The sequence below is a fragment of the Esox lucius genome, chromosome 12, assembly GCF_011004845.1.
Source record: "Esox lucius isolate fEsoLuc1 chromosome 12, fEsoLuc1.pri, whole genome shotgun sequence".
In the NCBI taxonomy this organism is placed as follows: domain Eukaryota; kingdom Metazoa; phylum Chordata; class Actinopteri; order Esociformes; family Esocidae; genus Esox; species Esox lucius.
This window is the reverse complement of record NC_047580.1, coordinates 15540027-15566512: the sequence shown is the minus strand read 5'-3', so window position 1 is coordinate 15566512 and position 26486 is coordinate 15540027. Positions and strand designations below refer to the sequence as shown.

Below are 26486 nucleotides of genomic sequence, written 5' to 3'. Positions count from 1 at the left end.
ATGTAGTTGCCATAGTTACTATAGGCAACTTAATATAAAGTGGTGCTGAGTAAGATGCCAATAATATGAGCAGAATTCATGTTTAAAGAGGGTTTTAATATATTTTCTCATCTCAGACTGCATTTTTAACACCTGTCTTGTTTCAAACTCCCTCATGACACATTCCAAAGTGGACTTGGCTCCCCATCTGACAGCTTACCTTTTTTTTTTGTCAATCATTAATCACTGCTATCTGAAAGGAATTGTTCAGACAGTAGGACGCCATCTCAACACGGAACTGAAAAGACACCAAATGACCGTCCTCAAGAGAAAGAATTTAACAAAATACAATCAGTCTGTCAATGCGAGGTCAATTAGTTCAAATATAATTGTCCCTCCCAAAATGTTTATAGATAGGTTACTCTAAATTTAAATTTTCATGAAAACTCTAGTGTTTGTAATGTTGGTAGTTGGAACTGTTGTTTCTGAGAAGATGAATAGAGCAGGCAACTGCAGCTGGCTAGGAAAGGAGATCCCTCTGTCATGGGAATTCTTCAGTGGTAAGACCAACATTCATACACTCACACGAACTATATAAGTCATGTTATTGACTAACCGGAGATAACTTAAATCCTAATTGTATCTGTACCACTAAGTTCTGTGTGATGGGTCTGAGCTTGAAGGCTCAAAAACTGCACAATGCTTTTTAAATGATTTGTCTGTTGGTGTTGGCAGTCTTTATGTTTTGATTCGTACTTTGGCATCTGCTGCTACACCCGTGGCTAGTCTACTGTGTGTTTTATGTGAGCTGTCCCAACACGTCCTTGTGTTTTGGTCTCAGTGATCAAGGATGAGCTCTGGCTTTTTCTCATTCCTGCTGGGTTGGCTGTGATCATCCTGGCCCTGTTCCTAGAAGAGATGGGCTTTTTCCTGCATCACATGCCCTCATCCAGACGCCGGAGCCTCTACCTGTGGATACTGGGCATGTACCCGGTAAAGGGCCCTCAGCGTTTTTGCTACATTTCAATAGTTTTTAGACAAGTATTTGTCGTTGTAGTTATTTTGTCACTGTTGTCTAATTTCATTCATTTTCTTTGCGTAAGGTCTTTGGCTTAACCTCCATCATTGCGCTGTATGTTCCTCGCTCCTCGTCACTGTGTAATTTCATAGCTTCTCTGTAAGTATTTAGTACAACCTACAACCTACAAGTATAAATGCGATGGAAACATGATTCACGTTCTGGGTTGAGACTTCTAATATAACTCTGCTTCTCTTTCTCTCCGAAGGTACCACTCCATCACACTGTTGAAGTTTATGGGGCTTGTCACAGACTTCTTTGGGGGAAAGGCGCGCATGCTGGAGATCTTAGCTGGAGAGCAGATGTCTCCAGATCCATTCCCATGCTGTTGCTGCTGCTGTCTTCCTTTGATAGCCATCAACAAGTACTTCACTATTTTCCATAAGATGCATGCATGTTGCAATAATGACAGAATCATAGATTTTTTCACTGTAATAATGATAAGTGCATAATGTATTGCTGCATTGCCACGTCACAATATTGGTATATGCAACATACATATATTCACAATTATAGCCTGGATCGTAATAATGCGAATTACAGTGCATTCAGAAAGTTTTGAGACCCCTTTCTCCACATTTTGTTCATATAGATTTTATTTATTTTTACTACCTCTCTACACACAATAACCTATGACAAAGCAAAATAATTTCTAAACAATTTTTGTCAGATTAGACAGGCAGTGAACAGCAATGTTCAGGTCTCCCCATAGATGTTCACTTGGGTTTAAGTCCAGGCTTTAGTTGGACCACTCAGACATTTAAAGATTTGACCAGAATCCATTGCTGCATTGTCTTGGCTGTGTGCTTCGAGTCGTTGTTTTGCTAGTCTGAGGTCTTGCATGCTCTGGATCTGGTTTTCTGCAAGGACCCCTCTGTATTTTGCTCTGTTCATCCATTCCTCAATCCTGACCAGAATCCCAGTCCTAGCCGCCATGCTTCACCTTAGGAATAATATTAGCCAAGTAATGAGTGGCACCCTAATTTTACCAGACGTAACACTTGGTGTTCACACCTAATAGTTGAATTTTGGTGACTTTTTTTTCAAGCTCTGAGACCTTCAGGCATGTCATATGTATTTTACTCTGGACCGGCTTCATCTATTCTACAATAAAGACCTGATTAATGCAATGCTGCAGAGGTGGTTTTCTTTCTGGCAAGTTCTCCCATCTCTGCAGGGAAATTCTGAAGCTCTGTTTGAGTGGTCATTGGATTCCTAGTCACCTCCCTGACCAAGACCCATCTTGCCCGGTTATTTGGTTTGGCCAGATGACCAGCTCTATGAAGTGTTGTGGTGGTTCCAAACATGTTCCTTTCATAAGGATTGAGTCAACTGGGCTCCTGGGAACATTCATTGATGCCTCAAAACAGCTATATCTTAGGCCTACAGTGATTTCTTAGACTTCATGGCTTGGTTTTTGCTCTGCTATGCACTGTGAAATGTAGGCCCATCCAATCAATGTCCAATCAATGAATTTGCCCAAAGTGGATTCCAATCAAGTCCTAGAGACATCCCAAGGATGGTCAAAGGACACAGGATACATGTGAGCTCAATTTGGAGTGTCATGGCAAAGGCTCTGTATTCTTATGTACGAGAGAGATTCCATTTTTCATTTTCAGTAAATGTGCAGAAAATGTTATAAATGTGTTTTTGCTTTGTTATTATGGGGTATTGTGTTTATTGTCACCGATGGGCAAAAACATTTCTTGATGAAAAATACAAAAAATTGACCCTGTCTTCATAGGACCAGCCTGGGTTGGATGATGGCTGCTGTGTTACAACTGTCTGTGGTTAGAACCATCCTGTTCTTTGTCACTCTGGTCCTTTGGACAGATGAGCAGTATGACTATGGAGATGTAAGTTGCCATATGCTGATAAAATGGTTTCACTGTAATATGATCACACAAAATCTGCACTGGTTTGCTTCTTGCAGTTAAACCATAGTAGCCACAGACCAGCCTTAACCGTTAATTCCATTATATTCTATCATTTGCTATTTTTAAAACCATATCCATTCCATTTTTCACAGGTTGATTCTGTCAATCCCAATATGTACGTGAACGCCATCATAGCCGTGTCTACCTTCCTGTCCTTCTATGGCCATCTGCTGTTTTATAAGGCCACCAAAAAGGCCTTACCTGGCTATGGACTGAGAGCCAAGTTTTTCTGTATCATTGTTGTGTTGGTGCTTTGTGGCCTCCAGAATGGAATCCTGGAGACCATGGGGGCCTTGGAGGTGGTACCCTGCACCCCTCCCTTGTCTGTTCTCATGCGTTCACAGTGTAAGTTCACTGTGATGGAAGTCATCAGCCATACATCTCCCTCCCAATATAATCTCTCTGTCACTTATGTAACAGTAGAAAAAGGCATGGTATGACAAGATCAATGTGACCTTTGCTGGTGGTAACCTCTTCTCTTTTATACTCTTCCTCTCTCAGTAATTTACCATTACTCTGTGATTGTGGAGATGTTCTGCATATGCCTCTTTGCCCGTCACACTTTTCGTAAAGTGGAGCCTAATCTGGGGGAGAGCTTTGGGCTGGAGGAGAGTCCCGAAAGAGGCATTCTGCTGGAGAAAGCAATTCAGACGGAGGATGTGGTGCCATTTCGGCAGAACCCATGCCCTGGCTTGGGTGGCGTCGGAGTCTCCAATCCCGACTATAACAGTGATAGCAGTGAGGACAGCCTCTGCAAGATAGAGCACACCCCACTAGATCGCTTCCCTTTCTATTTTCAACCCAGATCTCAAGAAACAGTTAGGGCGGAGAAGGAAACTGATCAAAATAGTACTTTTGAGATGCCCAAACTGACTGTTACTGCTGAAATCAACTTTGTGGAGTCTACGGATGTTACTGTTGTATGAAAATATGGAAACTCCATCGGGGTCACCTTCAGGAAATGTAAGAGAGACACCACACTGCTTGAGAAGCTATTTTTCACTGTTGGTTTCTATCATATAATGCCTGAAGACTTGGATCTGTTTATTCTATTAACTCCTCAGCTGCATGGGTCCAGCGTGGAAGTCAACATTTTCTCCTGCCAATATTTCACCATACTTTTTATACTGAGCATGCTCTCTACATTTTCTATTGTTTTTCAAAAAGAAAATAAATGTGTATCTCTGGTAAAACAAACATTTGGAGTAACAAATATGTTTATTGATATGTCAAACAAATGTACACTCACCTAAAGGATTATTAGGAACACCATACTATTACTGTGTTTGACCCCCTTTCGCCTTCAGAACTGCCTTAATTCTACGTGGCATTGATTCAACAAGGTGCTGAAAGCATTCTTTAGAAATGTTGGCCCATATTGATAGGATAGCATCTTGCGGTTGATGAAGATTTGTGGGATGCACATCCAGAGCATGAAGTTCCACCACATCCCAAAGTTGCTCTATTGGGTTGAGATCTGGTGACTGTGGGGGCCATTTCAGTACAGTGAACTCATTGTCATGTTCAAGAAACCAATTTGAAATGATTCGAGCTTTGTGACATGGTGCATTATCCTGCTGGAAGTAGCCATCAGAGGATGGGTACATGGTGGTCATAAAGGGATGGACATGGTCAGAAACAATGCTCAGGTAGGCCGTGGCATTTAAACAATGCCCAATTGGCACTTAGGGGCCTAAAGTGTGCCAAGAAAACATCCCCCACACCATTACACCACCACCACCAGCCTGCACAGTGGTAACAATGCATGATGGATCCATGTTCTCATTCTGTTTACGCCAAATTCTGACTCTACCATTTGAATGTCTCAACAGAAATCGAGACTCATCAGACCAGGCAACATTCTTCCAGTCTTCAACTGTCCATTTTTGGTGAGCTCGTGCAAATTGTAGCCTCTTTTTCCTATTTGTAGTGGAGATGAGTGGTACCCGGTGGGGTCTGCTGTTGTAGCCCATCCACCTCAAGGTTGTGCGTGTTGTGGCTTCACAAATGCTTTGCTGCATACCTCGGTTGTAACAAGTGGTTATTTCAGTCAAAGTTGCTCTTCTATCAGCTTGAATCAGTCGGCCCATTCTCCTCTGGCCTCTAGCATCAACAAGGTATTGTCGCCCACAGGACTGCCGCATACTGGATGTTTTTCCCTTTTCACACCATTCTTTGTAAACCCTAGAAATGGTTGTGCGTGAAAATCCCAGTAACCGAGCAGATTGTGAAATACTCAGACCAGCCCGTCTGGCACCAATAACCATGCCACGCTCTAAATTGCTTAAATCACCTTTCTTTCCCATTCAGTTTGGAGTTCAGGAGATTGTCTTGACAAGGACTACACCCCTAAATGCATTGAAGCAACTGCCATGAGATTGGTTGATTAGATAATTGCATTAATGAGAAATTGAACAGGTGTTCCTAATAATCCTTTAGGTGAGTGTATATTAATATAATATTAGTCTATGCTGGCGTAACACCTAGTTGAACCTGTCTTAACTGTCTACTGCACCCTCTAGTGTTGGCCATTATTCCAATGGTTGAATTAATAAAGCTCGACATAGTATTTTCAATGTGCTGTTATTATTGACAGTAGTTGTTCATGTTCTCGTCAGAACTAGGCAAATAAAATGTTCAAACTGAACAAAATGTAATTAATTTTACACTTAATTCCGACTACAGTTAATTTAAATGAACGTCATTCGGAGATGATCCGACAACACGTGCTTGTCAGAACTTGACAATGTCTAAAATAACTAATTTATTATTTGGTTGAACCGTTTAACGAAGACGCGGATTGTTGCAACGGGGTTTCTTAGTTCAGAGTACAGCGTGTACGCGTCTAGCGGCCGAAGTTAAAGGAAGCTTCTGGTTACCAGTACAGGACCCGTGTAGGACACTAATGATGACACTTCGTGTGCAAATGTTTTTTATTTGTTTTATCCGAGTTGCCAAGTTTCTGCACTGACCTTTTCAACAAGAAGATAAGAAACACTCTCGTTTTTGACCATTAAAACCATATAAATATAACGTAACTAGTCTGAGCATTGATAATGTGAATCAAACTAGCTAGTTAGCAAACTTATCAAGCTAATTTCGTAAAATTGGTTGGTTGTAGAGTTGATCCGATTTCTGAAGCACCGGGACACAATAATGTCGGATTTACTTAAATCCACAGTTTTGTATTTCTAACAACACGTGAAGCTAGCTTATGTCTTGGTAAATCTTTGCAGCCAACAGTCGCTGCCATGTGTGCTCCAATTGAAATATGGTTTATTATGTTCCATCCAATCAACAGCATGGATCAACAGCTTTCTCGAAAGTCTTTCCCCCAATCGAAGGATGTTCAGTTTTGGCGGTGCGGAAAAGATGGCGGAAGATTTGAAAGGTAGGCAGAGGGGAAATGTAGCTAATACGTGTGTATTCGTAGTTCTTTGGCTTATTGTATATTTTCTCTCTGGTAAATTATATTACGTTTAATTCCGATACATTTAATACACATGTCATGTAATAACTAGGCCAATTGAAGCGAGAACATGGAAGTGAATAGTTAGCTTAATTTGCACTTAAGCTAACGAAGACAAGGACTGTTATTAGCGTTTTAAAAGTCAAACGAATGCATATAGATATTGAATAACATACAAATAAACTGATATAATAACCAGTGTGCAAACCCCTTGGTGTTAGTACACGTCAATTTGAGGAGAAATATTGCGGTTTTCTGACAGCCGTAGTAAGCTAACTAGCTATGTTACTTGCAAACAACAGAGAACTTCTTAACGCGCCAAAACACATAACTCTGAGTCTGTATGCCTTTTTGCTAGTATTTCACAGAATCAACCATCATTTAATGTTGCCTGCCAAATTCGAAACTACAACCAAGAAGAATGTACGCAAGTTTAATATTTGATTGTAATTTTTGTTGTATTCAAAACCTAGCTTGCAAACACATACCCTAATTAATCTAAACGTTTCGGTGTAAATATGGTATAACAAAGGGGACCTCCAAGAGATCATAATATATATTTTATTAATACTCGGTGCTGTCTCAAATCCTCAAGTTCCAGAATAGGGTGAAAACAGATTGTGGTGAGGATAAAATTCCAAACCGGTCCTTTTGAAATGAATGGCGTTAGAGGCATAGGTGATGCATTTTATGATTTGACTTTCTGCTGGGCAAAATGCTTGTTAAATTGTTTCTGTATTGGGCTATAGTTAAATCAGATTTAGTTCATGTTGATATATAGCCTCTAATATATCGAAACAAATCGTTAAATGTCTCAATGTTTGTTTTCCTTTATATGATACGATATTAGCACAACTTGTCCAAGTCATCAATGGATTTCAGCGTGTGCATAACTGAGGTTTGACAACATTTTGTGAATGGAATGTTGACATTGATTCCACTTATAGTTATTAACTGCCATTTATCTTACGCTGCTTTTACTATCAAATGAGCACAGTGAATATAGCTTTTTCAAAGTCAATGTTTTACAACATGTCACAGCACTGGCATACAGTTCTAGACCCAAATGAATGACCCACTAAACTATAAGAAAATTGAAAGTGCTTTCTAGAATTTTTATTTGATGACATTGCTATTATTACAACATTGCAGGTTGCAGCGTATCTTGCAAGCTGTCTTTGGATGATTTGCAGGCAGTCTGTCGTCGGGAAAGGCTCCACTGTAAACAGCTACGGGTGAACAAGCATAACTTCAATGATTATGAAGTTGAGTACCTCTGTGACTACAAGAAATCTAAGGTGAGAAAGTCCTTTCGTCGGGGAACATACCCACAATTGGCTGTGTGCAGGGGTCTGTCGGGCTGTAACAGTAAACTTATTCATGACTGTACCTCTACTTGGTTTGCACGTGAATGCAATTGAATGCATAAAAATGGCTAGATACACCGTTTTCAATGCTTCTGAAAGGGAAGTAACAATGAATATCTAAGATTTGTCTATGTTAAAAATAGCTTGCAGTAGTTGTTGAACTGTCTCTAGGTGCACAACTCTCCTTCAGGGAGAGGTGGGTCAAGCTATGGCAAGTGCAGTGCAGAGTAGGGATGGGACGTTAGATGATTTTAGTACTAATTGCAATGGAAAATACGATTATGAAATCGTGGAGAATTTCCGTAATTTAGATAATCCTCACGAGTGACTTGAAAAAGTTCTGCCAGTTGCTGAATTTTCCCTGACTGCTTGTTTTATTTTTCAAGTGGAGCACACATCTCATCTCATGTTGTACTACATCACTGAACATCCTCTGCAATGTATAATCAATGAAGCCATATGACTCTGCTTGCATAAATAGAAGAATATTGTGAATTACAATAAAAATCTAAATAAAATTCTTAAGTCGTTATGAGTTGGGATTGTATTGTAATGACAAAGAATAAATTCGTTTTCCAATTCCTTTACAACAGTACTAGTCTAACCCAAAAAGTTTCTGATCACGTCTCCACTTCCCACTATATGCAAATACCTATCCGTTCCAAATACCTGAACAAGTACAAATACAGTACAACGAAATGCAGTTAGCATCTAACAAGAAGTGCGAATAGAAGAGGGTAGGAAATGTACTTGTAATACGTATAATGTATGTTACAGATGGGATAAAATCATAAATCGGGATAATTTTGGCCAGGATAAATTTCTCTTCCCCACTTAAGTAATTTGATAGGATTGTGAGAAATACAGTTTTACCCAGTAGTCAATAAATATGAACGTTCTTCCACAGCATTTACACAAAATTGGGGAACCCCAATTGATTGTGGTACCTGCTTGTATACATTTTATTTGATGAATGTCAGTCGCAGGTTGAAGAAGTTGACCTTTGCTAACATCTAAATAGACGTCATGTGGACTTAGCTATTCGTTTTAAACAATTCTTGACTTGCATCATAATCGTAATTATAAAATTTTTGGGGGCGTTTTTTTCAACTGTTTTGTGAGCTGTACTCGAGGAGGAACAACTAGTTCTACAATGGCGAGTGCTGATATTGGTAAACCAACACATGAAATCCTCCAGTTTCTTTTTAATTTCCAGCTTGACTGCATTTTGGCATTCCAGTATATTACAATGGGGATGGACAAAGATGTTGATGAAACATTAACTGAATGTCACCGCTACTGCACCACACAAAAGGAGACTACGCAGCTGATAACACCTCAAACCTGCTGACATATGTATGCCAACATAAACCCAGTATCAGATATACATTTCATTACTGTAACAGCGCATTTTTAAGAGATAGTAATTGGGAAGATACATTTAGATGTGACTTTAGACGTGTATTTTGGCTGTTCTATTTTACATCACACTTTTCCTTTGAATATTTTTTTAGATTTTAGAGGCATATGGGGATTTAGACGATATACTTCATGCTGAATGTTGCATACTACACATGCGTACATGCACTAAACTTTTATTTTCAAAAAGAACACACCCAATAAATATGTAAACGGAATAAAGCCTTTAGCTGTAAATATTAGTTAACATACATTTATCAAACATGACTTGCGATTATGTTATTAAAAGTCTAAATAAAGTTTGGTTAGATTGGTGCCTCCCTCTTGTCAGCAATGGTTTAGGGATTCATTCCATATTTGAATTGGCTATCACCTTGGCTTTGTCATGTAGGATAATTATTTATTTAGTCTAAATTAACATATTTCATTTTTGTGTAGCAGAATACCTTGCTAGGCCTCAAGCAATCAATACACAACTATTCAAAATGCAGTTGCAGGAGATAACGTATCAAAGGGACAACCATGCATGTTTCTAGGCAAATAATAAAAGTCCCAACTATAAACAGTAATTTGTACACAATCAAGATGGCAAATTAAGCCAATGTGGGATTTTTTCTAGCTGGCTCAGAGTTAATAATATATTATGGATTGTATATTAATAATTAGTGGTGTGCTCAATGTTTTTCTAATTTCCACATATGCTAGGTGTAATATATGCAGGAATATTTGAGCCATCTTTGCAACTAACATTGAATGTCTTGTTCAAGGACAGATCTACATTTGTATCACCTTGAAGCCCAATATTCCACCCATATAATATATTCATTGTACATATATTGGATTTATTTCAACATAATTTTAATCATTATTCTATTTGTCTATTATGGGAAGTGTGGACAACCTACACTCACCTAAAGGATTATTAGGAACACCTGTTCAATTTCTCATTAAAGCAATTATCTAATCAACCAATCACATGACAGTTGCTTCATTGCATTTAGGGGTGTGGTCCTGGTCACGACAATCTCCTGAACTCCAAACTGAATGTCAGAATGGGAAAGAAAGGTGATTTAAGCAATTTTGAGCATGGCATGGTTGTTGGTGCCAGACGGGCCGGTCTGAGTATTTCACAATCTGCTCAGTTACTGGGATTTTCACGCACAACCATTTCTAGGGTTTACAAAGAATGGTGTGAAAAGGGAAAAACATCCAGTATGCGGCAGTCCTGTGGGCGAAAATTGGACAGTTGAAGACTGTAAGAATGTTGCCTGGTCTGATGAGTCTCGATTTCTGTTGAGACATTCAGATGGTAGAGTCAGAATTTGGCGTAAACAGAATGAGAACATGGATCCATCATGTCTTGTTACCACTGTGCAGGCTGGTGGTGGTGGTGTAATGGTGTGGGGGATGTTTTCTTGGCACACTTATTGCCAATTGGCATCATTTAAATGCCACGGCCTACCTGAGCATTGTTTCTGACCATGTCCATCCCTTTATGACCACCATGTACCCATCCTCTGATGGCTACTTCCAGCAGGATAATGCACCATGTCACAAAGCTCGAATCATTTCAAATTGGTTTCTTGAACATGACAATGAGTTCACTGTACTGAAATGGCCCCCACAGTCACCAGATCTCAACCCAATAGAGCATCTTTGGGATGTGGTGGAACAGGAGCTTCATGCCCTGGATGTGCATCCCACAAATCTCCATCAACTGCAAGATGCTATCCTATCAATATGGGCCAACATTTCTAAAGAATGCTTTCAGCACCTTGTTGAATCAATGCCACATAGAATTAAGGCAGTTCTGAAGGGGAAAGGGGGTCCTAATAATCCTTTAGGTGAGTGTATGTTGGAGAATGTGCCTCTACCTCAACTGCCAGACGAGCGGGGAACTGTGTGCTACAGGGACAGAAATGTTTGGCTACTATTGCACTCACATGTGCCGGGTGCAAAGAAACACTGCTGATAAATGAAATGGGGTGTTTGATGGTATGCTAGGCCTCATACATTATCAATTTGGAAAACATGTTTGTAAAAATAGATAAGGTTTAGTACTGTTCCTACCCTTTTTTTTTTTTTTTTTTTTTTTACATAATGTAGCCATATACAATATTTCTTTTTATTTTTATAGATAGACTCCACCCTCCTCAAGCCCTCAGCAATGGAGTAGGCAACTGACCCAGGTGGGAATCAAGTAGGTCTCATGTGGCCATGCAACTGCTTGGCAAAAAAGTATCTATCCACCAACAACTTACCAACCTAACAATGGACTAGTTGTAAAATGGTGTAAGCCCTAGTTCTTTGCTTTAAAAGATTGGTGTCAGTAATATGGAAATATTAAATATGGTTCAGGAGGCAAAGAATAATCCAGAGACCACAGACCTAACCAAACTTAGTTGCCTCTTGAATTCTCCAAACCTGCAGTTAGATGTCATGCAAATAGCCTATTTAGAAGAGTAGCATGAATGTACCAAGTGTGCATTTACTAAGTGTGCATAGAAACTGTGCTAAATTGTACTTGCATATGGAAATAAGAATAGTCGTATGCCTACAAAGTGTATTTTATCGAATAATCCTATGGCGGCATGGAGGTAGAAAATCTATATTTATTAATACCACTTTTATTGTCAGCGCTTGTGCACGTTTTGGTCTGTTTGTGTTTGGACACACCCTGAACTGCCCAAATATTGTCAAAGTCATTCCTTTAAGCCTGTGGGAAACAACATGCTAAACATGAATGCAACTGCACAACCCAAATATCTAAGACAGGGATTCCCAAAGTGTGGTTCGCGCACCCCCAGGGGTACGCGAGCTGCTACCAGGAGGTGCGTGAGTGGAAAAATTTAATGGCGGTCTGTTTTTTTTTCTCCATACAATAAAAAAAACATGAACAGTAAACATTTCCATAATCGCTTTTATTTTAAATAAAATACTATAATTTATTTGTTTTATTTTTAGAAACGTAGAAGACAGATGCTTTCTTCTACGCACTGCTTTTCTTTTATGCACTACAGCTGCTACTATAAGTGTGCCGTCTCGTTTCATTCATTCATTCCATATACATATAATAAATATGCTTAACTGGCTGAAATCAGGGAAACAGTCAAGTGAGACGTCTAATGATAAAGTTGTTAGTCACGAAAGAGGAGAGGGACCAAGAGAGAGATTTGGAGGCAACAGGGATGGAGAAAATAGAGAGAGAAAATGAGTCAGAAGTTGCGCCGGAGGTAACTGAAGAGGAGGGAAGGAGATGGCAAAAAAAAGGTGATGAGGGTGAACACCAGACAGGGAAAAAAAGGACATATGATGACAATTATCTGGGTCTGGGCTTCACATGGATCGGCGATCCAGATTGCCCGAATCCTCCGTGCGTGTTGTGCAGTGAAGTTCTAGCAAACAGCTGTCTGAAGCCGTCTTATCTCCGTCGTCACCTGCACATGAAACATGGCAATTTAATTCAATGTATTGTAATGTCTGTCGTTCTAATTTCCATAACAGTTGTTATGATGATGAAAATGATGCTAGCTCCACGTTCATTAAATAGGCCTAGCCGACTATTGCTGCAACGTTTCTTTTACGCGGCTGAAAATAACCGTGCTTTCTGAGCCTGTGTCTGTCACTTGTCCTCTTAAAAGTGTAAGCTTGTGCTTAGCTTTGTTGCATTATATTGAAACATTGTTGATGTTGTTATTGTCATGCGTGTTCTGGTTATTTGCGCATGATTAAACATGAGTCTATATGGCGATAAAACAAAGCTTTGTTGTTATTATTTTCTTTATTTTTTTGAAGTGGGGATTGGGGGTGCGCCAACCCGGTTGGGACATAGAAGGGGGTGCGCAGGAAAAAAAGTTTGGGAACCGCTGATCTAAGAGAACTCTAGGTGCCAAATGTGTTAAATGCTGCATTCATGTCAGAATTATTTGTCTCTCTCCGTTGTTGCTTGGTTGACCAGTAAAACATGTATTCGCTAGAGTACAATTGGGCCAAGTTTTTTTTATCATTGGGAAATATGCTGTTCCTTAAGTGAGTATATTCAACAATCACCATTAGGCATCCCATCCTCATCAGCTCCCTTGTAGCCTATGAGGGACAAATGCCCTCATTGTGGTTCTGCAGAATGATCAACTTTCTGCTTTGCCACCACATGCTGCAGCATATTTTACGCATCACCTGCAAATTGAGTAGAATAACATTCGGTTCACATATTAGTCTTGGGATGGTACTTTTAAGATAACCTGGGTGCCGTCTATTCATTCAGTGTTTGTTTAGGAATTCATCAGTTGTAGTGTTGATTTTTGCTGGCATTTATCAGCCCACTTATCCTGAGTGAGATGCCAAATAAGAGTCCTTTGAAAAGTGCCTATTGCACTAACCTGGAGGGTTGATGGTACTTGGATGTGCACAAAATGGAGTATCTTTGTTTGAAGGAAGTTATGTGTGGGTTTGTTAGATGTATAACTCCATTTTTTGTGGCATAATATGCAACCTGAGTTGTATCTTTTTGTTGTATGTCAGGAGGAGGAGTTCTACCTAGTCAAATGGAAGGGCTACCCTGAGTCGTGCAACACCTGGGAGCCCCGCAAAAACCTAAAGTGCCGGAAGCTTATGTTACAGTTCCACGAGGACTTGGAGCATGAGCAGAGGCGGCAGAAGAGACGGACCATATGTCCTAAAAGGCTAGACAAGGATGTGGCCTGGACCCTGGTAGAGAAAGCCAAGCTTCGTCAGAGGCTCCAGCAGTGGGAGGCTGACCTGAACAAAACACGGAACCACCCAGGCCGCATCTTTGTTGTGAATGAGGTGGACCTGGAAGGCCCGCCAAGGGACTTCACCTACATCAACAACTACAAGGTGGGCGATGGCATCGTTCTCAATGAGATGGCTGTGGGCTGTGACTGTAAGGACTGCTTCAGTGATCCGGTGGCAGGCTGCTGCCCGGGGGCCTCCCTGCACCGCTTGGCCTATACTGAGAAGGGCCAGGTGCGAGTGCGAGCCGGGGAGCCCATCTATGAATGTAATGCCCGCTGCAGCTGCGGACCTGACTGTCCCAATCGCATTGTCCAGAATGGCATTCAGCTAGATCTGTGCATCTTCAAGACTGGCAATGGCCGAGGCTGGGGTGTGCGCACACTACAGCACATTAGAAAGAACACCTTTGTCATGGAGTATGTTGGGGAGGTAAGTACATTTTTAGGTGTTTAGGTAAAAAGCATTTTTTAGACCATCAAACAAAGTAACCCATTTTGTTTATTTTGTTCATTTTGTAATGATAATATACTTTCTGGCCAAATCATTTGCTGAAAGTAGCTTTGTTTTCATTGCATGACAATAGTATAACGGTATTGGGCTAACATCCGCCCAACTTAAATAGTGTGAAATTAAAGTGCATGCATTTCTTACAACAATGCATGGCCATAATAATACTTAAGTTTACAGTAAAAACATTAGCCATGTATTGTCATAAAACTGTTAATATATAAAGTTACATCAACAATGAACAATAGACAATGTGAGCTTTTTTTAGCTAACGTCATCAAATTAAGTACTTTGTTTCTATTCTGGTTGTTTTTCAGCAGTTGCTAAACTGATGTGTTCCTCTGTCTCCACCAGATCATCACGTCAGACGAGGCAGAAAAGAGAGGGCACGTGTACGACCGGCAGGGTGCCACCTACCTTTTTGACCTGGATTATGTTGAGGATGTTTATACAGTGGATGCCGCTCACCATGGCAACATCTCCCACTTTGTCAACCACAGTGTAAGTTGCACATTATCATCATGCATACATGCATACATGCATACATGCATACATGCATACATGCCTACATTTAAACCAGAAAAGGAACCAGGCAGGCGTAGTTCAGCTGGCCTGCGATTAGAAGTGATAAATGTTGTTGCCTTCACTGGTTGCGGACCTGGGTCTCCCACATGAGAGACTGTCTTTAACCACTATGCCACAGAGCTATACGTTTGTTGATATAGCTGTCGCTATAGTATCTCAACATTAGATCATTTTGTCACACATCAACATCATGCCAAGATTGAATATTTTGCTAGACACCATTAAGCATTGTGTTAAACTGACTAACATTTCTTATTAAGTTTACCTCCACCGCAAATAGCTTCTATGAATTGTATTGCTTTTGCCACTGGCTGTTTTAACAGCTTGTTAGCCAGTAATAGGTTTACTAATATCTACTAACTTATTACTTGGAATAGTCATAAGAATTGAGCAATCGCTAGTGAGACTGAAGATGAACTTCACATAGCCAAAGCTGTTTTATTTCATGGCACAACAATGTTAGTTTTTCTTTAATTTGTGAATGACATTTATAAAATAACTATCAATATAGGAGACGATAACTGACTTTCTTAAAGTGAGAAGACGAGAGAATTGTGGAAACCCCTACACTTACTGCCCAAGAGGTTTGAATCTAGCCTATATTAGCTACCCCAAAAAGCATGGGTTAGGGTTATGCGTACTTCGAAAATCCATCAGGAATAGTTGCAATATAGCCGTAAATAGTTTTATTTTAAGCTTAATATAATGTAGCTTCTGATGGTTGTGGCAAGTGAAGTTTTTGTTTATCCTGAACAAAACTACATAATTAGTTTTGACTGTGATGAGCCTCGAATGCAGAACCTCTTGTTTGGTAGCCTGTGTCTCTAATCTCTACGCTATTTAACAAGGGGTAGTCAGCCAGTGAGCCAGCCAGCCACTCGCTCACTAAGAGACGATCACTCTTGGCCGGCTCCGTTTATGTGGTCTGGCAAAAAACACAAGGCGTATCTTCAAAGTAACCAAATCACTGTTTGTTTCTGACATTTTGCTATTCTATACTAGAGTGAAACATCATAGCCTCAGCAGAATGAAAGCAGCTACATATTTCTGAAGGATGTTATAGTATTTAACTTTAGAATATAGTGTAGAACATTTGTGCAGTAAATTAATGATTTACAGAGTGTAAAGTTTTAAGAATGTTTCTATAATCCCTTTCTGTGATTGTTGCAAGTAGTAGATTATAAGGCTTGAGGGTGTGATATATGGCTAGTATACTACAGCAAAGAGCTGTTCAAGCACAATGCATGATAAATTGTCGTACAAATAATTGCTATTAGCAATTTAATTGTCTTTTTTGGTCATTGAATGCCACTAGTTAATAGGCTTGAAGTCCCAAACAGCGCAGTGCAACCCAAGCATTGCAGTAAGTGCTGCTGGCAATGGTAGTTAAGTGCTGCTTTACTACCATCCTGCTGGCTAGGAGTCCCCTAGAGCTCAGTTTATATTTTCTGCTCCATCAAATATGAAATCATAAACTTAATCGTAAGTACAAAGAAAACAACATTTACAGAATCAGCCTCTGTTGATTGCGTTTTGCTATCAATTTCCTGTGCCTTGTTGCCACGACAACAGTGTAGCTGACAACTTCTCAACTGACAGTTCGACCCACGGTCTTACGCACATACACTGTGAGGTGTCTTCAGTTGCAGATGCATTTAAGGATGCATTTTTTGTGAAGCAATTTAAACGTTTTACAGACTGACAGAAAAATCCCCCAATTTTATTAATGTACATAAAATGTACTTCTCAATACGATTGTCAAACGTGGAAAGAGTTGCCAGAGGCCTCTTGGTGTCCTTCCTGAATAGTGCTCTTCTCGTTCGGATACTTGTTGAGGATGGTCAATTGTGGACATATTCACGGTCGAGCCATATTCCTCCATTTGTTAATGATGGACTTTACTGTCGTCCTTGGATAATCAATCTTGGAAATGATCTTGTAACCCACCACTGGTTGGTGCTTTGTAAAAACATTATTCTGGATTTGCTTTGAATGTTGCTTCGTCTTCATAATGTACCTTTTGTTAGGAATTGTACCAACCAACTGTGTGACCTACCAGAAGAAGGTGTATTTAACTGAAATCATGTGAAACATTTGAATTGCAAGTGGATTCCATTCAACTAATTACATGACTTCTCCAGACAATTGGTTGATCCACCGCTCACTCCGGTGTCACACCAAAATAATACTTTATTTTCTTTGTAATTTTGAACAATATGTTGATTTTATTTTTCACTTTGGCTGTTTGGTGTTGATCAGTGTCTAAACCTCCTGATTGTGTTAAAACATGACATCAATCCAAGGGATTTAATACTTTTGAAACCAACTGTATCTCTGACAGTAAGTCCTTACTGCCATGTGATCCAACAGAATATTTAATGGTAAATGGTTGGGGCTGGTGTCTTAGTAAATGGTGCTATATTTTACCCTTGCATTTCATTCTGGAATTTATGTTTTTAAAAAAATCTGGTTAGTCAAGTAATAAACAACAGATTAGTTATCAAAATAGTTATTAAAGAAATTCTCAAGCGAAATTGTCCTTTTCCCCCCCTCTTCTCAGTGCAACCCCAACCTGCAAGTATACAACGTGTTTATAGACAACCTGGATGAACGCCTCCCGAGAATAGCTTTATTTTCAACACGCTCCATCAGGGCAGGAGAAGAGCTCACTTTTGACTACAAAATGCAAAGTAAGTGTGATGGTTCACTCGTACATGACTGCAGCATGTCTCCGACTCACACAGGAAAGATTTTACTGCTATGTAATACTTCTGCTTCTTGCAGTTAATACCCACTCAAGTCACTTACATTTTCAACTGTTGATTCACGTGTGGGTTTTCCTTTAAAACAGCAAGCCCACACTTGACCATTAGTCTTCTAGTCTTGGTTGTTCTTGAATTGACATTTGGAATGGTTTTTCATTCATGCAGGCCTATAGGAAAGGTGTAATATAATTGTCTGTTTGTAAGTACTACACAATTCACATCAGGTAATTGTTACTAATTTCCAAAAAAGTTAATTGTGTAAAATAGAAAAGTTCATAAAAGTAGGTTTTCTTTTTTTTGGAGAGGGGGCACTCTACGGTCAGCCACATCTATAGACTTTCCAACTGTGTTGAATTTGGGCTGGGTTTATTCCTTCCACATCTGAGTTTTACAGAGTGGTCAATGAATGCTCTGCTAACAAGGCACATCTGGGGGTAGCTGGGGGACATAACAAGCACACCTTGGTTTAACTCCCATTACTCCTCAAAAATATTAGCTATTGGTCATTTCTTAAACTTAATCCTAGGTAGGCAAGTGTAATTTGGAAAACCTACTGTTTTGAACTCTGGAAATTTGAAATATGAACGTTGTTTAACTTTCCACGCTTTTCAGTTAGATGCTTAGAAAAAAAAACTTTTATATGTGGCTTGTTAAAAACTTTTTTAATATTATGTGGTGTAGGCATGTCACCTGCTAAACCAGATGTTTCTCGGTTATGGTTTTTTATTCTAAATTTAACTCTTGACATTTTAATTACAGTTGATCCTGTTGATGCAGAGAGCACAAAGATGGACTCAAATTTCAGTTTAGCGGGACTCCCAAGCTCTCCCAAAAAGCGCATTCGGGTGGAGTGCCGGTGTGGATCTGACACATGTCGAAAGTATCTTTTCTGATCTGAATTCTAAACGGAACAACAAAGCTTGAACAGACTACATAGTATTTCTGGGAATTATAAAATTTGTACAGCTTTATGTATTTCTTCTATTTTTATGAACTTTTAAGCCACACTGGCACATTTATCAAGACTGATGTGGACCCCCCCCCCCCCTTCATTTGAAATGCCCCTAAATGTATTTAGTATGTTGAAAACCATTTTAGTGAAACAGTGACCTATCTGTCCTAAATGACCCAGCTAAAACATACATATTCCACAAGTCTGGTTTCTGGGATTTCTTCAGGGCTTACAAATTTGTAGTGCACTGTTCATAGCCTATGGCATATTTTTTTTGAAAATTAAAAATGTGACCCAAAATGTTTTGTGGAACCTAAGATCATATTAAAGGAAGTCCAGTAATTCTCATTAGTTGTTTTTTTTAGATTTCACATGTTTTTATTGAACTCTAAACAAAAGAATAAGGTGATTTGACGGAAATATATCTAGTACTTCTTAGGCTGTTCATAGGCTATTAACACAGGCAGACAAATTTAAATTATTTCTACTCACTGATGACCAATCAAGTTTTAAATGTTTTACAATAATTGGCTCCCTGTTTAAACTCAGCCATTAAGCGTCAAGCCTTGTTGGCGGAAATGTCATTGCAATGCAGAAAATGTGGATTTAATATGCATTTAATGGCAGTAGATAACTATTAAGTGCAGTTATTTCCCACTTCTTGCAGGTAGTGCTATATTTTGTTGTCCTAAAACAATGTGTATGAATTTGTGTACCCCTAACCGTCCCGCTTCTTATTGGGTTTGAATCGGCCTACTTTTTTCTTAAATGTGAATGATTCTATTCCAATGCTCCTGTTTTGTTGGCCTGAAATTTTTTGTTTTGCTAGATTTGGTGTTGTTTTTTTTTTTTAGTTGTTTTATATTTAAAATATATTTTTCACATTCATTTTTATACATGTAAGTGTACAACCAGCAAAAACATTGTAAATAAAAGTTTTAATCAGATGTATTTGCATGTCTGGAAAATATTTTCGTAATGATGCATCACTTCATGTTTAAGGGCCTGTTCCAAATTGTGGTTTTCCTTTCACCACAGCACCACAAGATGGTGCAAATGCATTCTTATGTATTTAGATCAAATAATAGGCTGCTATATTTTACCTTTAGTTATTTTGGGGATATCTATTGGGACTTCAGTGTTACGCAATAAACAACTAGAATTGTCATTATTCAAATGGGGAACTGATGACCAAAACAGAAAAGGTGGACTGTAAATGGGTCCTGAAGGGTATCCACAGGGAAATCCAGAGTTTAGCTGCAACTGAAGTGCCCTATAAGGTACCCCACAGGGAACCAAAGTGGAGCAGGAATGATGTGAGAACACAAGTTTTAGGTTTGTATTAATTGTTGGAAAACTAACTTAAGATGGAATTAACTTGGAATCAAATTTGAGCTGAGGCACTGCCATCAGCTCGTAACATCTAGATGTCTGAAACTTTGTAAAAAATGGACTAATGAAGTGACCAAACAACGAATCAACCAAAATTGGGTGGAAACTAACTTGCAGTATTGTGAACGTTAGGACACTTCAGCCTTAGGATGAGATGTAGCTCATCTCATCAGACAATCTGGCATGCTAGCCCTATGCAATGTCATCAGAACCTGGCACACTAGCCCTATGCAACGTCATCAGATAACCTGGCACACTAGCCCTGTGCAACGTCATCAGATAACCTGGCACACTAGCCCTGTGCAACGTCATCAGATAACCTGGCACACTAGCCCTGTGCAACGTCATCAGATAACCTGGCACACTAGCCCTGTGCGACATCACCAGGTGACTGATAATTCACATTACCATATTCCTCATCAGCTTGTCAAAGAAGATGCATATTTTATCCACCAATCAATGGGAATAATAAGACCACAGGTGGAGAGATACATGAAAACCTCCAAATTTTAAGTTAATTTGCTGAATGAAAAGAAAAATATCGACAATTATAATTGGTTAATAATTCAACTTAACGTTCGCAACTAATGCCTCACAGTTTTTGTTTTAAATGTAGATTAGTGGTCGATAACGTTGGTCTTTGCTCACCTTATAGCTGGACTGTACTATATAGATGGCAACATAAAATACAACTTAAATAATTCTCAATCATTAACGTGTTCCTGGGCAGGTTAAGCCACTGCTCACTTTTGCAATAAGATAACTTCACTTTCATGCTGATTTTTGATAAAATGTTGAAATGACACCCCTTGAATTTATAGATCACCATTTTCTAGTGACTTGCCAGTACAGTTATGAAAGCTAGAGTTAGCGGCAGGCAAACAAACAGTACTCACTGTTTGGATAGTATGGATTTTAAACTACAATGTGAAGCAAAACGTCTGACACAACTAGTTTAAAATGTGGCATACACTCCTGAATTTAGATAGTCATTTGGGTCAAATAAGTATGTGCAGTGGCTCAAATGAAAACAATGGTAAATAGGTAAATAAAAACAATGACATCAGTGTTTAGTGAGTGGTAGTGCAAGTCCCTCTCTGTACCAGAGACATGCACGACACACACTTCTGTTCTTGTCCCCTCCACCCTGCCTGTTCTCACCTCCCACTCTCTCAGATGAAATCACCAGGCCACAGCTGCCTCCACTCTTGGCTCAAGGATATGTACTAGAGCTCTTTTGAGTCATGGCTGCATTGGTAGTAGAGCTAGGACAATAATCTGAAAATTAGCAATACCGACCACTGCAGGAGTTTTGCTGATGTCGGCCATGCAATAAATATATTGTTCTATTGATCGTTATCACATCAAGTTATGCAGTTTAACGCAATATAAATTTGTATCCATAAAGCCCAGCTCTAAAAGATCGTAAATGGCATTCATGAGTGCTGCGATGGGCCTTTTCCTTTCTATGTCAATGCGATTGCATCAATACGCACCCTCTTTTATTGACCTGTTAAACAGTCAGAAGACTGCCCCCAGTTTGCTATCATGCAGTATCACACTCAGAGCTCTGAATCCTCTTGCCAGATAAATGGCCTAGTAGCAACACAGCCCAGGGCTGCAGGGAAACCCACTGTGCTAGGGTAAGCTGGGTGACTGCTGGATGAGGGGACATTACTGGGACCCTTATTTAATAGCCTGCATTCATGGAGGATCACAGATGCAAGCACAGGTGAAGAAACACAAGGCTAAGGAAAAGGAACATAGGCCAAAGCTCCCTGATGTCCCCACTTAGGAATGGCCAGAACCATTTGAAATTGAATTCTCTAATGAACCATTAGAAATATTGTAATCATTTTTTATTTGTTAAAATAACATCTTAATATATATTTTCATAGAGCTTTCTTAATTATTTTCACTGCATCTGGGATACTGTACATATATGTTTTGTCTTTCAGCCTATTTGTGTGTTGCAAGAGAAAAAGTTATTCACAGCCGTAATTACTATGTTCAAGATTCTCATCTGACACTTCCCGAGTCACCCAACAATCATGGATTTGGCTTCTCTGGTTACAATCACTAAGAAATACATAATAAATTGGAATGTGACTGGGTATGCAGGGCAAACTGTCAGTTAAGATTTATTACTACTTTCTGTTCTTTCAATTTCAATCAAGTAATATTTAAGTTGAGGCTTTTTGGACAGTACGTTTTTTTCCATCTAATTCAGTTTGTCTTTTTGTATTTGAACACTTCTGTTTATCTTCTCTTATAGCTTTATTTTTGCAAATTGGAGTAACAACATTGTTAATCTAGGCACCTTGCTGAATTATCTCTCAACATTCAATCTCTGCAGGATCACACTGATGAAATAAAGCAGCTAAAGTTAATATTTATAGCAAATAGCAAGAAAATCAATACTTCAAAAATGACATAGGCCTACCATTTAATTGTTTCAGATATCCATTCTTAAAGTGTTTTAAATACAATATGTATTTGTTACTTTTCATTGTATTCATGTTTCTTTGCGTTTATTTCGATGATAGATAGCTTGTCTACCATCGTTTTTGACATTTAAAAAGATTGATACCTCAAGGCGCTTTCTGAGGTAGTGTGCACCAAATTTCCTATAGAGTCCCCAAAGACTTCTGCAAGTGGGATGAAAATTCCACAATCTTGCGTGGTATGTCTCAAACATGCCGGTGTAATTCAAATGCTATAGAAATTATACAAACTAAGGGCTTGTTTACATTACGAGAGATTATATAGATAGAATAATCTTAGTTTGCATAATCCCTATTATAAATTAAAATGCAGAGGTGACATTAGGTTGCTTGCCCATTAGCAGTATAAATATCAGCCACGAAAGAGGGCTAACAATTAGCACCTTGGAGTTTTCAGAGCAACATGAGGGAACTAACAGAGTTCCAAAGAGGCCAAATAGTCAGTGCCTGAATTGCAGCTACATCGGTCACAAAAAGTGTAAACATTATTCAGTGTGTATATTGTCTGGTGTTTTTTATTTTTACAGTTAGTTCTGAAAAGTCCACCATATAGTTCTGCATTTCTTTTTGTTTGTATGCAATTAGACCAGCAGACCCAGACCTGTGGAGTAGCAGATGAGGTACACCGCTGCCTGATTAGAAGCACCTGCTGCTCACCGATTACTCCGCCTGTGTTTCATAGCAATGCTATTTTTAGTAATTTAAAGTATACTCTGTGTTACAACTATTTTGGTTGAGGACCCATTTGTTTTTCTGCTTATCTAAAGAATTGTTAACCAAGTGATGATCATCTAAAAGGCAGCTTAATGGTTTAATTGTAGACTAATCATAACTTTGTAAAATGTTGTTAATTTGGTGCCGTTAAAGAGTGATAACATGGCACGGAAACAAATCAAAATCTTTGCTACCTTCAAAGTGATTTCCATACTGTGCAATATGGTACTGTACCTGTTAACCCTTTGAATTCATACTTTTGGAAAGATAATTTCCTCTTTCTGTTAAATGGTCCCACAATCATTAAGAGTGTAATAAACAAAATAACACTATCAATAATACTTCATCAGTAATAGTCAAGGTGAGTAGTAATATACTTGTCAATGTTTTCTGACTGAAGACAATATTAAAATATAAGATTTGTCTGTTTTGTCTCTACTGTTTGTACATTTCTGTGTCTTGTGTTAGCATCCACAGCAGCATTTATTTACTTGTTTTTCTTACTAATTACTTGTAGACCTTACATATTTATATACACACAGTCTTTTACATTTCATCAATGGAATCTGTTAATAGTTTCAAATGAAATTTATTTTTCATTACAAAAACCAACAACAAAAATCATAAGGCCAGAGACATGCTTAACAGCTCAACCTTTTTTTATAATACGTAAAAGAAATGGAAACCACACCCTCTGACTTGCTGCTTCCATGATATTTAGGGGTCCAAAGACATTTACATAGGTATCCTTCAAACCTCCTCCGGTATTTGACCTTTGATATTCAACTGCAGATTCTTGTGTGACCTTTGATATTTTGGGGTTCAGCTTAAAGGGTAATGTCAAAGAAGAATTTCAGTTCTGTGATTCAGGGTTCATTTCTAATACTGTGGTTGCACATTTATCTTAAGAAGAGCTTTTTCAGTCAAATCTCTTTTAATCCAGAAAATGAATATGTATGTTGTCTTTCCACATACAGGGTTATTATAACGACAGCTGCACTGTAAAATCAGTGAACTTAAAAAAGTCATCAATTAAGACATTCAGATGTGAAATTGGCTTTTGGCCAAGATCATGGGTAACATATTATGGTGTTATTCCTTTGACTGAGACACATTGGAAATTAGTGTGCAATTCATAGTAGATGTGTGGATATAACCACTTGCCCCAAGATACAATCTCAAACTGACTTAACCTTCATTCCATACATGTATGCAAGAAATGAATCCCAATGGAAATAGAAGGCTTGTAGTCCAATTCAGAAGAACTGCATGAAAAAAAGAATAAAAAAGTACCTTATGAGGCTCTGCATTTCAATGGTTTTAGAAGACACTTGTTGCCTCAGCTTTTTTGAATGAACCTCGTTGGTTTTAGCACATTCAATTCTCAGAGACAGGCTGAGGATGAAAAAGACTAAGTATTTCTGACTTTTTTTTAAATGCCACATGTTTCTGGCCATTCCTATTCCCCTAACGTCCTTTCTATTCATCCTTCTAGCCTCTAAACATCTGCACATTCATACTTACATACAGCAACACTCACACACACATGCGTGGTAAAAATATGATGAGTAAGACCCCCCCAATTAACGTCCAAGTTAATCCATTGTTCATATAATACATTAAATAGTACAGAGGTCACATTTAATTTACAAAAGATAGTGTGCCTGAAGCAACCCAAAAAGCACTGTCAGGCATTTCTGCTTATCAAAAAATCACTCCCTGTCTCCCTCCCTCCCAAACCCCACAATCCACATGTCTTTTTTTTCATTCTTGTTTTCACATCAATACACAACCCCCGCCTCATTCCCTCCCCCCTCCCATTGATAAGAGAAGAAACAACAAAAAGTCTCCAAGAAATCCACCATAATCCAGGAAGGGCTTTTCTTAATTCCAGTAATTGTTTGTTTTGGATTCAAGTTTCCTGTGTCCTTTGCACACTGTACAATTGCACACTCCCATGTAACAAAGTGTTTATTTCGTTATTACCATCCTTGTTAAAGTTTTTGATTGCAGTTGTTTTTAAGGTTGCGAGGGGGAGAGATAATGTGTCCTCTGAAAGTCTTTAATTACACAGTGTTGTGTTTCCCCAGTAGTTGTAATAATCCCTTGACGTTTATTACTTCAACACACAGAGGCATTCAGCTGTCAACTCTTTCTTGCATTGGTTATAAACAAACCATGTTTGTTTTTACAGAGTAAGGCCATAACGCAGACAATGTTACTTTACGTTTTTGTTTTTGTTTGCAGAAAACAGAGCATTTAGAAAACCAAAAGATACGTAGTGCCCTCAAAGGGATAGCATCATGTTCCAGACCTCACCTTGACATTCACTAAAGATATTACAATCTCTGTGTCCCGGCCTACACTCCTTTAGCATTCTGGTTCAAGTCTAAATCATGAATGAAAAATGTTTTTATCTTTATTCCTCAAATATGTGCAAGATTTCAAATAGACAGATAATATTCCCTCCCTTTCCAAGACGTTTATTTTGTCATCAAAGATAAATAACGTTTTCCTGTCTGAAGAGCCCAACGTTCTGATTTAACTGTTATAAACATCACTATCAGTTATCTTTTAAACAATTTCTGATTGATCAAATACAATTCCAAGATTCAATCATCTGCAATAATTCCACTAAAGTATTTTAGCAAAAGCATAGAGCAGTTCCGGTATATCAACGTTTTTCTGTTATAAAGTGGCCTCAGGTTCTCATAGTTGTTGACCTATTGAGGCATTGTTTTGTTTAAATTATCCTCAGATATTATGGGATAACAGAAATATCACCTAAACATGCACTTTTTATTTCAGTCTGTCCAAAACATTTCTCAATTAGTATCTGCTTATTTCTATTCAAGGCTAATTAAGACTTGCTCAAAATGTTCTCAATGGAAGGCTTCTCAATGGAATGGCTTTTGTTAAAAACACGTTTTTCGCCATTCCTTGTTTCAATGATCTAAAATATTTGACAAAATTTGTTTGTAATGACACATGTTTATGATGTGTGACCAGGGTTTGGTAGGTTACTTTTCAAATGTACTCCGCTCCAGTTACAAGTTACCTGTC

General features: G+C 38.7%; 2 protein-coding genes across 5 annotated transcripts; both read left to right on the top strand.

Annotated features, from left to right (window-relative positions):
* The first annotated feature begins 265 nt into the window (after positions 1 to 265).
* Positions 266 to 4850, top strand: si:dkey-16n15.6 (organic solute transporter subunit alpha). 2 transcript variants are annotated; one of them, XM_010875635.3, is made up of 8 exons: positions 266 to 539; positions 821 to 972; positions 1083 to 1156; positions 1266 to 1421; positions 2802 to 2913; positions 3087 to 3339; positions 3496 to 3957; positions 4827 to 4850. In XM_010875635.3, exons 1-7 carry the CDS (start codon positions 419 to 421, stop codon positions 3918 to 3920), a joined length of 1293 nt encoding a protein of 430 aa, XP_010873937.1. In that variant the 5' UTR covers positions 266 to 418; the 3' UTR covers positions 3921 to 3957; positions 4827 to 4850. The 2 variants fall into 2 exon arrangements, with proteins under 2 accessions (XP_010873937.1, XP_010873936.1); XM_010875634.3 differs by lacking the exon at positions 4827 to 4850 and having other exon boundaries at positions 3496 to 4176.
* An 850-nt stretch (positions 4851 to 5700) lies between these two features.
* On the top strand, positions 5701 to 19660 carry suv39h1a (suppressor of variegation 3-9 homolog 1a). Of its 3 annotated transcripts, none has more exons than XM_020051370.2 (7): positions 5701 to 5981; positions 6294 to 6385; positions 7616 to 7761; positions 13771 to 14433; positions 14866 to 15012; positions 17657 to 17786; positions 18621 to 19660. In XM_020051370.2, exons 2-7 carry the CDS (start codon positions 6340 to 6342, stop codon positions 18752 to 18754), a joined length of 1266 nt encoding a protein of 421 aa, XP_019906929.2. In that variant the 5' UTR covers positions 5701 to 5981; positions 6294 to 6339; the 3' UTR covers positions 18755 to 19660. The 3 variants fall into 3 exon arrangements, with proteins under 3 accessions (XP_019906929.2, XP_010873938.1, XP_019906930.1); XM_010875636.3 differs by having other exon boundaries at positions 5701 to 6028; positions 6296 to 6385; XM_020051371.2 differs by having other exon boundaries at positions 5701 to 6385.
* Positions 19661 to 26486: the final 6826 nt, after the last annotated feature.